At 40.1% G+C, this 15,393-nt stretch overlaps 1 protein-coding gene across 3 annotated transcripts in view; it reads left to right on the plus strand.

Moving 5' to 3' along the window:
- Positions 1 to 15,393, plus strand: part of RAD50 (RAD50 double strand break repair protein) — an 89,576-nt gene that overhangs the window by 39,083 nt on the left and 35,100 nt on the right. For all 3 annotated transcript variants that reach the window (XM_010359992.2, XM_030927223.1, XM_010359993.2), the window contains 5 exons: positions 1,060 to 1,235; positions 1,755 to 1,992; positions 10,186 to 10,375; positions 10,782 to 10,908; positions 11,667 to 11,860. In XM_010359992.2, the coding sequence (XP_010358294.1) occupies positions 1,060 to 1,235; positions 1,755 to 1,992; positions 10,186 to 10,375; positions 10,782 to 10,908; positions 11,667 to 11,860 (925 nt within the window). The remainder of the gene's footprint in view (positions 1 to 1,059; positions 1,236 to 1,754; positions 1,993 to 10,185; positions 10,376 to 10,781; positions 10,909 to 11,666; positions 11,861 to 15,393) is intronic.

The raw sequence follows: 15,393 nt of genomic DNA on the forward strand, positions 1-15,393 counted from the left end.
GTATGTCACCTTGAGAGAGTTACGCAAAGAAAAGGGGTTACAATTAGATTCCCGGGAAGCACAAACATTTAAAATGTTAGCAGGCCAAGGAAAAGGATCAAGTGAAGGAAACTGGGATGTGCCCAGGGGATCAGAGTGAGAGCCAGATAGCCGTGGTGTCTGGGTGCCTTGAGAAAATAGTCTTCAAGGAGAAAGTCAACAGTGTTTGGTGCTACCTAGAGGTAGAGTAAGATGAAGACTGTACTTGGCACTTAGGTCACTGGTGATCTTGATGAGAAGTGCTCAATGGAGTCTAGGATGATGAAAATATCATCTGTATTAGTTACTTTTTTCCAAAATTTTACTGTGACTCACGATCGGTAGTCATGATGAAGAAGCATGTGTGCAGTAACACACGTTTATCTGAAACCAATTTCTCAAAGTAGTATGTATACATACAGCCTATTCCAATATATTACCATCTATTCATGAAATTGATTACATGGTAGCTAGTGCATCGAAACCTGCAAATTGAAAAACCATGTTATCTGTAAGTATTGAGGTTGGCTAGGATGATATTTAAGAGCTAAAAGTGGAGATAAATTGTACTAGTAAGCAAAATATTTGATTAATGAGAGGGAATGACTGTTCTGGAGGCAAGTGGGTGACAGCAACAAGGAGGGAGAGGATACAAAGAAACAGTATTTACAGGAGAGTAAGGAAGTAGTATTTGTGAAAGGACTAAAGAGAATTATGGGGGTGTTCTGTCTTCTTTCTGTCCAATAGTCCCAGCAAGCATCTTGCTGAGGCTTAACCTGGGATCAAAGGCCATGAACTCCCAGAAACCAGGCAGAATTCTGTGTACATTTTTCTGGGAGCAGGCCCATGAGCAGGACTGGCAGGTGAGTCAGTATCACAGGGGGAGAGTTAAGACAGAAGTGTACTTGTCCCTCAACTTTTTTAAAAAAAAGTATTTGGTCATGATTTGTTGGCAGAAATTTATCTTGTTTTTGCCTACTCAAATTTTCAAACTCATTTCTCCTATTTTAAAATGAAAATCCATATTTGTTCTTATTTTAGCAAGGAACTAGCTTCAGCTGAGCAGAACAAAAATCATATAAATAATGAACTAAAAAGAAAGGAAGAGCAGCTGTCCAGTTACGAAGACAAGCTGTTTGATGTTTGTGGTAGCCAGGATTTTGAAAGTGATCTAGACAGGCTTAAAGAGGAAATTGAAAAATCATCAAAACAGCGAGGTAAGTCACCTACTTGATGTTGTCAGGATACTCTGACACCTTTGAATTTTCATTCACAGGTAACTGTTAAGGATGGGGAATTTAAAAACCTGGTTATGGAGCCTAATGGCTTGGATTTCAGTCCTGGTTCTACAACTTACTCACTGTGTGACTTTAGGCAAGTTACTGAAACCTTCCTGTGTTTGATCGTCTGTAAAATGAGGACACAACTACCACCTGGGGTACTGAGGAGTGAATGAGATTATAGTTGTAAAACCCTTAGAACAGTGCCTGGCACAGATAAAGCTCTCAGTAGACATTTTGTTATACTTATAATGTGTTACCAAAATATATTTATACAAATCTGAATGTATGATGCTCTTTGGAAGAGAATATTGGAATTTTAAGTATCAGAATTTTTCTTTTATAATATATTTATAAAGCAAGAATAATGTATTTATAGAAAAAGATAAAACCATATTGACAATACTGTATTTTATGTTTTTTCTCATTGGTGATATAACTTATTTTCTTAAATAGCCATGCTGGCTGGAGCCACAGCAGTTTACTCCCAGTTCATTACTCAGCTAACAGATGAAAACCAGTCATGTTGCCCCGTTTGTCAGAGAGTTTTTCAGACAGAGGCTGAATTACAAGAAGTCATCAGTGATTTGCAGTCTAAACTGCGACTTGCTCCAGATAAACTCAAGTCAACAGAATCAGAGCTAAAAAAAAAGGAAAAGCGGCGTGATGAAATGCTGGGACTTGTGCCCATGAGGTAAGAATAGGGATTTACCTTAACTGTACATGTAGCAGCACATTGTAAAAGGTACCCGTCTCATGCCTGGGCAGATGGTAGTTACGCAGTAAGAACTCTGAGCTAGTATGCCCTGTCTTATGTCACTTCTGTGATAAGAAGAGTCAATTATTTTGTTTAAAGGTAAGCTTATTTCCTTTCTTTCTTTCCTTTTTTTTTCTTTTCTTTTTTTTTTTTTTTCTGAGACAGAGTCTCTCTCTGTCACCTAAGCTGGAGGCACGATCTTGGCTCATTGCAACCTCCACCTCCCAGAAGCAATTCCCATGCCTCAGCCTCCTCAGTAGCTGGGATTACAGGCATGTACCACCATGCCCAGCTAATTTTTGTAATTTTTAGTAAAGATGGAGTTTCACCATGTTGGCCAGGCTGATCTTGAACTCCTGACCTCAAGGGATTGGCCCACCTCAGCCTCCCTGGGATCACAGGTGTGAGCACCGTGCATGGCCGGTAAGCTTATTTCTTAAACTGTGAGGTAGACATAGTCTACGTTCTTTTGTATGTGTGTTTAATTCCCAAGACTTAGCTCGTGGACATAGATTTTAACAGATTTAGGACTGTCGACTTGCCACTTTCTGAACCCAGCAACAGAATTTAAGTACTGAAAAGTTCTCCCAGAAGACAGGTTTTAAACTATGTTTTTAATGTCTTTTCCACTTTCAAAAAGATTTTCAGTTGTTTATATTTTCCCTCACTTGTACAAGAAATTCATGTTATGTTCTGTTTACAAATAAAAATCAAGTTAGGAAATATGTGATGACTGCCTTAGTGTCTCCCAGAACATAGAGAACAAGGCTGGTCCCAGAGACCTAAGACATGACCCTCCAGGAGCTAATGGTCTGATTAAGAAGACAGGCTCTCAGAATTCAACATTTAGAAAACTAGGCTTGGCCAGGCGCGGTGGCTCAAGCCTGTAATCCCAGCACTTTGGGAGGCCGAGACGGGCGGATCACGAGGTCAGGAGATCGAGACCCTCCTGGCTAACACGGTGAAACCCCATCTCTACTAAAAAATACAAAAAACTAGCCGGGCGAGGTGGCGGGCGCCTGTAGCCCCAGCTACTCGGGAGGCTGAGGCAGGAGAATGGCTTAAACCCGGGAGGCAGAGCTTGCAGTGAGCTGAGATCCGGCCACTGCACTCCAGCCTGGGTAACAGAGCGAGACTCCGTCTCAAAAAAAAAAAAAAGAAAAGAAAACTAGGCTTAATCAAGTGCTTAACAAAATGATTCAAACAAATATGTTAGTTAAGAAGGGAGGAGTCAATGGATACAAAATGAGAAAAATATTTTGAGAATGAGGCAGGGAGAGGAATATAAGGCCTGGAGAAGTTCATTCAGCTCAGCCGAGAGGAGATGGAAGTCAGAACACGCTGCAAAGGGAAGAGGAGTATGACCTATGCTGCAGTAGAAATGTTATCTAGAGTTTGGGGAATTATTTATAGGGATTGAATCCTGTACATTGGGGAGATAGGGCTACATTATATTCAGGCCTAGTTATAACTCTTTCTGATAGGTGATGAGGAGCCAACCTAAGGGATTTAATGAAAGATGTATTTTAGGAAAATTAATCTAATATCAGTATATTGACTGAAACAGGCTGAGAAAAGCTCAGGAAGCAGAAAAACCAGGAGAGTGAAAGTGATTGCCCTGGAAAACCAAGGAGCAGTTTCAGGAAAAGGAGAAAGAAAGGCCTAAGAAGATGTGGTTTGTGGCAGCCAACTTCTAAGATGGTCCCTAGTAATCTCGGCCTCTTGGTATTCATACGCTTGTATAGTCCCCTCTCATGCTGTTGCAGGATTGGTCTGTGTAACTGATAAAACAGGCAGAAGTGATAGCATGGCCTTTCCAACATTAGGTTATTTAAGGTACTATGGCTTCTTCTGTGCTCGCATGTGCACGTACCTTCCCTCGTGTGAACTTGCTCACTCTCCCCCTCTTCTTCCCCTCTCTCACCCACTCTGTCCCCTTCTGTCTCTTGTCTGAGGGAAGCCAGCTGCCATGTTGCAAGCAGCCCTCTGGAGAGGCCCTTATGGTAAGGACCTGAGGCCTTTGAGCAAGTGAGTTTGGAAATAGACTTTGTAGCAGTCAAGCCTTAAGATGACTGCGGTCCTGACTTGCAGCTTGATTGCGACTTCATGCGAGACCCTGAGTGAGAAGCGTATCTCCTGATCCTGGTATCTCTGAGAAATAAATAGTGCTGTTATTTTAAGCTGCTAAGTTTTGGGATACTTTGTTATGCAACAAGAGATAACAAATACAAGCATCAAGGGTGAAAACCAGATTATTGGGGCCACAGAGATGAGGAGACAGAAGCAGTAGTTTGAGAATAAAAAGGAAGGAGAGGAATAAGATAGTATATTGAAAAGAAAAAGATCAAATGGATAAAATTTGAAATTGGTAGAAAGTACATGTAGGAGAAATGTGAGCTTAGTTCTGTGTTAGACAGTTATACAATAAATGGCAGAAATTAACATCGTATTATAGCTGTCATCACCCAGGCTGGAGTGCAGTGATGCAATCTTGGCTCACTGCAACCTCCACCTCCCTGGTTCAAGCAATTCCCCTGCCTCAGCCTCCCAAGTAGCTGGGATTACAGGCGCACGTCACCACAGTCGGCTAATTTTTTTGTATTTTTAGTAGAGACAGGGTTTCACCATGTTGGCCAGACTGGTCACAAACTCCTGACCTTAGGTAATCACCTGTCTCAGCCTCCCAAAGTGCTGGGATTACAGGAGTGAGCCACCGTGCCGGGCCACAGTTTCCCCTCTAAGAGTAAGGTGCATGTCTTACTTATTGTTGTATCTCCACAGTTTTGTGTATATTGCAGCTTTGTTAACTATTTGCTGAATGAATGAGAACTGTAATGTCTGTTCCAATTATTTATTGCTGTGTAACAAACCTCAAATCTGTCTCACAATAATTAATTTCTCATGGTTCTGTGGTATGACTGGGCTCAGCTAGGTGCCTCTCACTTGAGGTCTTATGGTTGTAGTCAGATGTTGGCTGCAGTCATCTCAAAGTGTAACCAAGCTGGATGTTCTTGATGGCTCACGTGACTGACAGTGATGCTGACTGTTGTATGGCAGCTCAGCTGGGGCTCTCAAAGCAGGACGTCTTCACATGGCCTCTGCATGTGTCTTGGGCTTTTGGAAGCATAGTGACTGGGTTCCTAAACAGATTATCCCAAGAGTAAGTATTCCATGAACAGGAAGTGGGAGCTGCAAGTCCTTTAAGGCCTAGACTGAGAAACTGGCACAGTGACACTTCATTTTCTATTGGTCAGAGTGGTCACAGAGACTCCCAAGATTCAGTGAGGGAGGATACTGTGTCTCTTGATGGGAAGAGTATCAAAGTACTTGTGACTGACTTGAATCTGCATAACCCTATATCTGCAGTAGCATCTATGTGCCATTCTGGTTACCTAGAGACTAGGCAACCACACATTTGTATATTCTATATTGTAACTTTAATAACTATTTGTTGAATGAATGAGAACTGTAGTGTCTATTCCCGTTATTTATTGCTGTGTAACAACCCCCCTCAAAACTGTCTCACAAGGCCGGGCGCGGTGGCTCAAGCCTGTAATCCCAGCACTTTGGGAGGCCTAGATGGGCGGATCACGAGGTCAGGAGATCGAGACCATCCTGGCTAACACGGTGAAACCCCATCTCTACTAAAAAATACAAAAAACTAGCCGGGCAAGGTGGCAGGCGCCTGTAGTCCCAGCTACTCGGGAGGCTGAGGCAGGAGAATGGCATAAACCCGGGAGGCGGAGCTTGCAGTGAGCTGAGATCCGGCCACTGCACTCCAGCCTGGGTGACAGAGCGAGACTCCGTCTCAAAAAAAAAAAAAAAAAAAAAAAAAAACTGTCTCACAGTGATTGGTTTTTCATGGTTTCATGGGATGACTGGGCTCAGCTAGGTTATCTACCTGGCTAGTTTAGCCAGGTAAATGTCTGGTTACCACACATTTTAAGAGAACCTGAAGCTAGAAAAGGCCTAGAGGAAGCACTAAAAATGGACCAAGATGCTGGCAGGGCTGCTAAGTGAGGACACGTATATGGGGAAACCATTTTCATAAAGGAACCAAAACTTGAAAACCTGAAGAGCAGGGAAATGATGAACCCCCATTTGTTTAGCAAGCTCTAAGAGAATGTCAGTGGGCCATTCTGGAAGATGAGTTTGGGACAAATGAGAGAGGAAGTCTTCTTCCCAATAGTAGGAAATAACATTATAAAACACATTTTTTTAAAGTTTAAATAAATCTACAAATGGAAGGTCAATAATGAATTAAGAGGACTTGATTGATTGATAGGGTCTTGTTCCTGTCGCCCAGGCTGGAGTATAGTGGTGTGACTGATTATAGCTCACTGAATCCTCGAACTCCTAGGCTCAAGCAATCCTCCTACCTCAGCCTCCCAAAGTGCTAGGATTACAAGCATGAGCCACCATGCTCAAGCAAGAGGACTTTTTGTTTTTTTTTGTTTTTGTTTTTTTTTTGTGAAATACAGGAAAGCAATTGCCTAAGAGTACAGTCAGGTTGATTTCAAATTCCAACTCTGCTGGGTGATCTTAAGGATGTTACTTAACTCATTTGGGCCTTAGTATCCCCACATAAAGTGAGGGGATTGACTTACATAATGATCATTAAGCTTCCTGCCACCTCTGGTTAAGACACTACTTTCAGATATCCCCTGGGGTCACTTTCAGAGACATTGTGGAGGTCTATTTATGATAGTCACTTAGGTGGAAGGTTATTGGTGAAGAGGAGTAAAGTAACAAGATTAAATTTATCTGTGTGCCATTTGCCTTTTCACCTTTAGAATACGCCCTTGATACCAGCACTATCATGAGAACTGCCTATTCGTGCAGCCAAGATAGGCAGTCTACTGGAGTGCAGATAATACAGCAGTAAACAAAATGGACAAAGTCCCTGCCCTCATGGAGTTTATATTCCAGTGGGGAGGAGATGGATGACAAATAAGTGAATATATAATACACAGGGGGATGATCAGGAGCATCAAGAAAAATACAGCAAGATAAGGGAATAGGGAGTAGCTGAAGGGTGGTCGGGGGGACTTGATGAAGGTGGCATTGGAGTAGAAACTTGAGAGAAGTGAGGGAGCCAGCTGTGCAGTTGTCCAGAAGAATATTCCAGGCAGTACAAAATCTCTGAGACATATTTGACTGGAAGGCCAAAGGGAAGAGTTGTGTAAGATGAGCTCAGAGAGGTAGTAGTAGGGAGCCATATCTTGCTTCTTTGCGGGAAATACTATCATTTAAAGCCTCAGATTCACCAGTACCTAATGTAAAACTAACATCATGACTGAGAACTCAGCTGAAAATATACCTGTTTATCATTTTGTATAGTACTGACTCAGATTCGTTTATTATAGCACCTCATTTGAATACAAACTCAATTGGTATTTCCCCCCCATTTCTCCCACAGGTTTTTTTCAGTACCATATCTGTGTGGGCCTTTTTACACACAATCCCCTTAGAAAAGGAATGCTGTCCAAAAATAGGTGAATTGAGTTTCTGAGAAAACAAAAATCCAAAGAGTAAATTTCAAATGTCTGTCTATAAAAAATGATAGGCAAGGTAATGGATATGCTAAATTACCTTTATTTAATCATTGTACATTGTGTACATAGAACATCACATTGTACCCCATAAATGTTTACAATTATGATTTATTGAAAATACTTTTAAAACCCTTGTGAACTATGAGAAAAATTAACTCTTGAATATAAAAAATAAAATGTCATAAAAATGAAAAACAAACCCAGAGAACCCTAATAGATCTCTCTAGTGCATTCTTCAGGGAAGCTTCTCTGCTTTTTCTTAGAACACTTCTTTTGAGACAGAGTTTCACTCTTATTGCCCAGGCTGGAGTGCAATGGCACAATCTCGGCTCACTGCAACCTCCGCCTCCGCCTCCTGGGTTTAAGCAGTTCTTTAGCCTCAGCTTCCCGAGTAGCTGGGATTATAGGCGCCCTTCACCACACCCACCTAATTTTTTGTATTTTTAGTAGAGATGGGGTTTCACCATGTTGGCCAGACTGGTCTTGAACTCCTGAGCTCAGGTGATCCACCAGCCTCAGCCTCCCAAAGTGCTGGTATTACAGGCGTGAGCACTACACCCAGCCAGAACACTTCTTTTAACATCTTAGGTAATCATCAAAAAAGAATGCACCAAAACCTGGACCATACTGATGAAAGATTTTGTGTGTGTGTATGAAAATGTAAAACTAGCGTTAAAACTGTATGTATACCTATAGTTCTTCACAGAGATGTCCCCAGTTTAATAAATGCTTGGCAATCTTTATTAGGCTGTCATAGCTGTGTCACTTTTTAGATATTGGTCACATAATTTAAGGCCAACTACTGATCTGTGACAACAGTGTTCAAGAGGTAACATTGGCATGGAATTATTCACAATCTCCATGCCTTCATATTTGTTATACTCATATGGAATAAGAATACCTCCTATTTCTGTGGTATAAAAAACTATAGGTCTGACATGCACACGTGTGTTTATTGCGGCACTACTCACAATAGCAAAGACTTGGAACCAACGCAAGTGCCCATCAGTGGTAGACTGGATAAAGAAAATGTGGCACATACACACCATGGAGTAACTATGCAGCCATATAAAAGGATGAGTTCATGTCCTTTGCAGGGACATGGATGAAACTGGAAACCATCATTCTCAGCAAACTAACACAGGAACAGAAACCCAAACACCACATATTCTCACTCATAAGTGGGAGCTGAACAATGAGAGCACATGGACACAGGGAGGGGAGCATCACACACTGGGGTCTGTCAGCTGGTGGGGGACTAGGGGAGGGATAGCATTAGGAGAAATACCTAATGTAGATGATGGGTTGATGGGTGCAGCAAACCACCGTGGCACGTGTATACCTGTGTAACAAACCTGCATGTTCTGTACATGTACCCCAGAACTTAAAGCATAAAAAGTAAATAAATTAATTAAAAATTAAAAATTTTTTAAAAACTATAAGTCTGTTGCCACAGGTCAGGTTGGCATTTCTTGATCATAGTTTGCATTTTAAAAAAATCATTAAGTAGTAGCCACTTGAGTTTCTGGGTATTCTTTTAGTTTATAATAAGACTCCCATTAGAGACCAGTTTAATTTATCATACTGCTTTGTCATACTAATTCCACATAATTTTAAATAAGAATTTGGAATATTTCTGAAGTACATTTTTTTTAAAGATTAAATATATGTTATTGTTTCAGAGGCATCAGCAAAAATAGTTGTCAGTACCTGCCATGGAGGCAGTTCATTAGCTAGAGTAATGAGTACCAGTAAAATCGGTTGACATTTTGTACCTTAAACCCATGTAGCATTTGACTTAATGGCTGGCTTCCTTCCTTTTATTCCTGTAATTTAAAAAGTTGTTACTTTGAAATAATTTTAGGTTTACAGAAAAATTATAAAAATAATACAAATTATTCACATATATCCCTCACCCAGCTTCTCCTGATACTAACTATTTATGTACTCTGTTATAATACAGTTATCAAAACCAGGATTAACATTGGTATAATGCTACTAACTAAATTACAGACTACATCGAATTTAGCAGTTTTTCCATCAAGGCCTTTTGTGTTGCAGGGTTCCATGCAGGATCCCACATAGCATCTAGTTGTTATTTCTCCTTAGGCTCCTGCAGTCTGTAACAGTCTGTCTTTATCTTTCATGACCTTAACGCTTTTGGTGAATATGACCAGTTCATTAGTAGACTGTTTCTCAGTTTGACAAACACCACAGTAATAATTATTGCAAGGAATATCTGTCAGTGGATACTAAAATCAGTAGGCAGAAAGTTGAGGAGAAGCAAGATGTTTACATAGTCTCAACATTTCTCTCCTAAGATACTTATTAATTACAAAGACCAAAACAGTAACTTTACAGTGGAGAAACCTGGCCGACACCACCTAAGCCAAGTGAATAAAGATTAACATCATCAGTAATAAGACATATTGATATCATGATTCTCTATCCACTGATAGGATACCCTGAAAAGAATACAATGTCACTTCTGTGGTATTCTTCCTAAAAATACACATAACCTCAGTCTAACTGTGAGAAACATCAGATACTTTATTTTTAATTGTTTTCTATTTAGGCAAAGCATAATTGATTTGAAGGAGAAGGAAATACCAGAATTAAGAAACAAATTGCAGAATGTCAATAGAGACATACAGCGCCTAAAGAACGACATAGAAGAACAAGAAACACTCTTGGGTACAATAATGCCTGAAGAAGAAAGTGCTAAAGTGTGCCTGACAGATGTTACAATTATGGAGAGGTTCCAGGTAAGTTTATTGTAGTTTAAGGCAGAATAAAACTTGCTCCATGGTAGCTTGAATTTGAAGTGTGAGAGTTAAAAATAGTAGCTAGTATTCAGGTACAGGTTGTGTTTAGAATTCCCCATCCTGAATTTCAGATGCCCTCAGGGAGCAACTGCTTAGTTTACATCCCTGGGTTTAAATTTTTTAATTCATAAATTTAAAAATTAAGACAGTTCTGTTTGTTTTTCATTTTTAGTCAGCTTCCTTTTGTTTACATCATTTTACTTTTATACTATTACACTTTGCTAAAATTGTATCTGGAAATGGTTTATAAGTTTAGATTTAAAAAATGATAATAGCAATTAATTTTTAAAGATTTTGAATAATGCAGTAAGTTTATTAAAGGAAATAATTTTGTTATATTCTTAAGATGGAACTTAAAGATGTTGAAAGAAAAATTGCACAACAAGCAGCTAAGCTACAAGGAATAGACTTAGATCGAACTGTCCAACAAGTCAACCAGGAGAAACAAGAGAAACAGCACAAGTTAGACACAGGTAATACAGTCTGTGTCCTTCTGTACCCATAGAGACTTCAACATTACCAGCACATGCCTTTTATACTCAATTTTGTACCTGTTACATGAACAAGGAAGTTCCTTCCAGTCCACAGTATATTCGCTCTTTTTTTCTGAAAAGCATCACTTCTCTTTGTTCTTTTACTTTGCACAACAGATTTTGAATAGTAGGAGAGTATCAAATAAGCTGTATTCTTTTTCTTTTTTTTTTTTTAAGATGGAATTTTGCTCTTGTTGCCCAGGCTGGAGTGCAGTGGTGCAATCTCAGCTCACTGCAACCTCCGTCTCCCAGGTTCAAGTGATTCTCCTGCCTCACCCTCCTGAGTAGCTAGGATTACAGGCACACGTCACCATGCCCAGCTAATTTTTGTATTTTTTAGTAGAGGCAGGGTTTCACTGTGTTTGTCAGGCTGGTCTCAAACTCCTGACCTCAGGATTCACCCGCCTCAGCCTCCCAAAGTGCTGGGATTACAAGCATGAGCCAGTGTGCCTGGCCATGAGCTGTATTCTTTCTCAGTCATACCTGCCCTGTGAGCTTTCCCTGTGAGTGGTCAGCAGGGGACATCAAGCAGATTTAGGAGTTAGCAGGGTTCTCGTTATATGTTTGTTGCAGTGGGGTGGGGCCCACAGAAACTCAGCATTTGTGGATTCCATAGACTAATAAAAATGGGAAGAATGATACAAATAGTATTTTCTATACCCTTACATTAATTACTGTGTTAATATGTTCTTGTGTAGTTTCTAGTAAGATTGAATTGAATCGTAAGCTTATACAGGACCAGCAGGAACAGATTCAACATCTAAAAAGTATAACAAATGAGCTAAAATCTGAGAAACTTCAGATATCCACTAATTTGCAACGTCGTCAGCAACTGGAGGAGCAGACTGTGGAATTATCCACTGAAGTTCAGTCTTTGTTCAGAGAGATAAAGGTAAGAATATCCATACATGTTTTTTGTAAAATTATTTTAATTTTATTTTTATTTTTTGAGACAGTCTCACCCTGTTGCCCAAGCTGGAGTGCAGTAGTGCAATCTTGGTTCACTGCAACCTCCATCTCCTGGGTTCAAGCGATTCTCCTGCTTCAACCTCCCGAGTAGCTGGGATTACAGGCATGCACCACCACGCCCAGCTAATTTTTGTATTTAGTAGAGACGGGGTTGTGCCATTGGACAGGCTGGTCTCAAACTCCTGAACTCAGTTGATCTGCCTACCTTGGCCTCCCAAAGTGCTGGGATTACAGGTGTGAGCCACCATGCCCCACCCTATTCTTCTTTTTTAGAGATGAAGAGTCTTCCTCTGTCTCCCGAGCTGGAATGCAGTGGTGCAGTCACGGCTCACTCACTGCAGCTTTGACCTCCTGAGCTCAGGCAATCGTCTTGCCTCAGCCTCTCAAGTAAATGGGACTACAGGCACAATCCACCACGCCTGGCTAATTTTTAAAATTTTTGTAGAGACAGGGTCTCAGTATGTTGTTCAGGCTGTTCTCAAACTCTGCCTCAAGCAATGCAGCTTTGACCTCCCAAAATTACAGGCATACATCACCTCACTCAGTCCACGTTTCTTTAATATGAAATGCTCCTTATTAGTGTAATGGCCAGAACTCTCAGCACCTCATTGCACTTATTCTAAAATTGACCACATAATTGGAAGTAAAACACTCAGCAAATGCAAAAGAACAGAAGTCATAACAGTCTCTCAGACCACAGTGCAATCAAATTAGAACTCAGGATTAAGAAACTCACTCAAAACCGCACAACTACATGGAAACTGAACAACCTGCTCCCGAATGACTGCCAGTTAAAATAACGAAATGAAGGCAGAAATAAAGATGTTCTTTGAAACCAATGAGAACAAAGATACAACATACCAGAATCTCTGAGACACATTGAAAGCAGTGTGTAGAGGGAAATTCATAGCACTAAATGCCCACAAGAGAAACCAGGAAAGATCTAAATTCGACACCCTAACGTCACAATTAAAAGAACTAGAGAAACAAGAACAAACAAATTCAAAAGCTAGCAGAAGACAAGAAATAACTAAGATCAGAGCAGAACCGAAGGAGATAGAGACACAAAAAACCCTTCAAAAAAATCAATCCAGGAACTGGGTTTTTAAAAAGATCAAAATAGACCACTAGCCAGACTAATAAAGAAGAAAAGAGAGAAGAATCAAATAGATGCAATAAAAAATGATAAAGGTGATACCACCAGCAATCCCACAGAAATACAGACTGCCATCAGAGAATACTATAAACACCTCTATGCAAATAAACTAGGAAATCTAGAATAAATGGATAAATTCCTGGATACATACACCCTCCCAAGTCTAACCCAGGAAGAAGTCAAATCCCTGAATGGACCAATAACAAGTTCTGAAATTGAGGTAGTAATAGCCTGCCAACCAAGAAAGTCCAGGACCAGAGAGATTCACAGCCGAATTCTACCAGAGGTACAAAGAGGAGCTGGTACCATTCTTTCTGAAACTATTCCAAACAATAGAAAAAGAGGAAATCCTCCCTAACTCATTTTATAAGGCCAGCATCATCCTAATACCAAACCCTGGCAGACACACAACAAAAGAAGAAAATTTCAGGCCAGTATCCCTGATGTGCATCGATGCAAAAATCCTCAATAAAATATTGGCAGACTGAATCCAGCAGCACGTCAAAAAGCTTATCCACCACAATCAAGTCGGCTTCATTCCTGGGATGCAAGGCTGGTTCAACATACGCAAATCGGTAAATGTAATCCATCACATGAACAGAACCAAAGACAAAAACCACATGATTATCTCAATAGATGGAGAAAAGACCTTCGATAAAATTCAACACCCCTTCATGCTAAAAGCTCTCAATAAACTATGTATCGATGGAACATATTTCAAAATAATAAGAGCTGTTTATGACAAACCCACAGCCAATATCATACTGAATGGGCAAAAACTGGAAGCATTCCCTTTGAAAACCAGCTGTTATGAGGATCAAATGAAAATGGTATAATCATTCTTTGTGTGGTTCCTAAGTGATAGAACTTGTACTAGTAAATAAAGATTTCTGGAAGAAGGAGTTTGCCATAATAAGGAAGAACTGGCTGCCTGGTTAAGCAGCAAATGTTATTGGAGGTGGTCAGGTGGTGGTTGGTTAACTCTGTATAAGGATTCCTGCTTGTACAGGAGGTTTGTCTTATCTGCAGATGCTTTATCTACAGCGGACACTCTCAGTCATAGCACTCTTTCCATTTGATTCCAGATGTGGGTTCAGAATCCTTACCAATACAGTGAGCAGGCACTCAGTTGCCACTGGAATCCTTTTGACATCCCTTATATAGATTAATCACATCTAGGACTCAACCAGTTATAAACAGTTTTAGAAACAGTCTTACCGAGGTTTATATAATTATGGGTACTCATTCAATAAGTACTAAGTATATTACTGAATAATTACTATAAATTTTTATTTCTTTTTTTTTTTTTTTTTTTTTTTTTTTTTTTTTTTTTTTTTGAGACGGAGTCTCGCTCTGTCGCCCAGGCTGGAGTGCAGTGGCCGGATCTCAGCTCACTGCAAGCTCCGCCTCCCGGGTTCACGCCATTCTCCTGCCTCAGCCTCCCGAGTAGCTGGGACTACAGGCGCCCGCCAGGTCGCCCGGCTAGTTTTTTGTATTTTTAGTAGAGACGGGGTTTCACCGTGTTAGCCAGGATGGTCTTGATCTCCTGACCTCGTGATCCGCCCGTCTCGGCCTCCCAAAGTGCTGGGATTACAGGCTTGAGCCACCGCGCCCGGCCTTTTATTTCTTAAATAATTTTGGATTGTAAAATGTCAGAGGTTCAGAATATGATATTAAAATAGTACTACTTGCATTTGTATAATTTTTTACTGTTTATAAAGCACTTTGACATTGAACCATTCAGTGCCTCAGCAACCCTATTTAGATGATGAAATCTCTTTATAGAAAAAGAAATTGAGATTTACAAATGTCTCATGAGTGCCTAAGTTTATGCAGCTAATAGGAAGCAGAGTTGATTTTCTGATAGATCTTCTGACACTGAAGGCATTTGACTTCCTAACATACCATACCACTTACCAGTGTGATAAAACAGACATATATTGAAGTAATTTCTATTGTATCTACCTCTATAGATTCACTCAATACTTCAGAATCTTAAAAGTGCTTGAGGACCATTGTTTTGAACTGTGGTTATCATATAACTATGTTGTAGATTTACTGTTACAAGGCTAAATAATGGGGACTTCTATTTAGTAAAATAGTTTATTACTTGAAAGCCTCGTTCCTTCCAGAATAGATGTGGACACACCAACATTAGTTTAACAGTATGCTTTTATTACCATAAAATATCTGCATAGCCTTAGCAGGCTAAGCTTAAGAACAGAAGTGTTTTTACCACCATATTTTCATCTGTAAAAGAAAAGTCTAGACTGAATGAGCTTTCTTATTCTTTGATCATG

This window comes from Rhinopithecus roxellana, chromosome 3 (assembly GCF_007565055.1).
Source record: "Rhinopithecus roxellana isolate Shanxi Qingling chromosome 3, ASM756505v1, whole genome shotgun sequence".
Lineage (NCBI taxonomy): Eukaryota > Metazoa > Chordata > Mammalia > Primates > Cercopithecidae > Rhinopithecus > Rhinopithecus roxellana.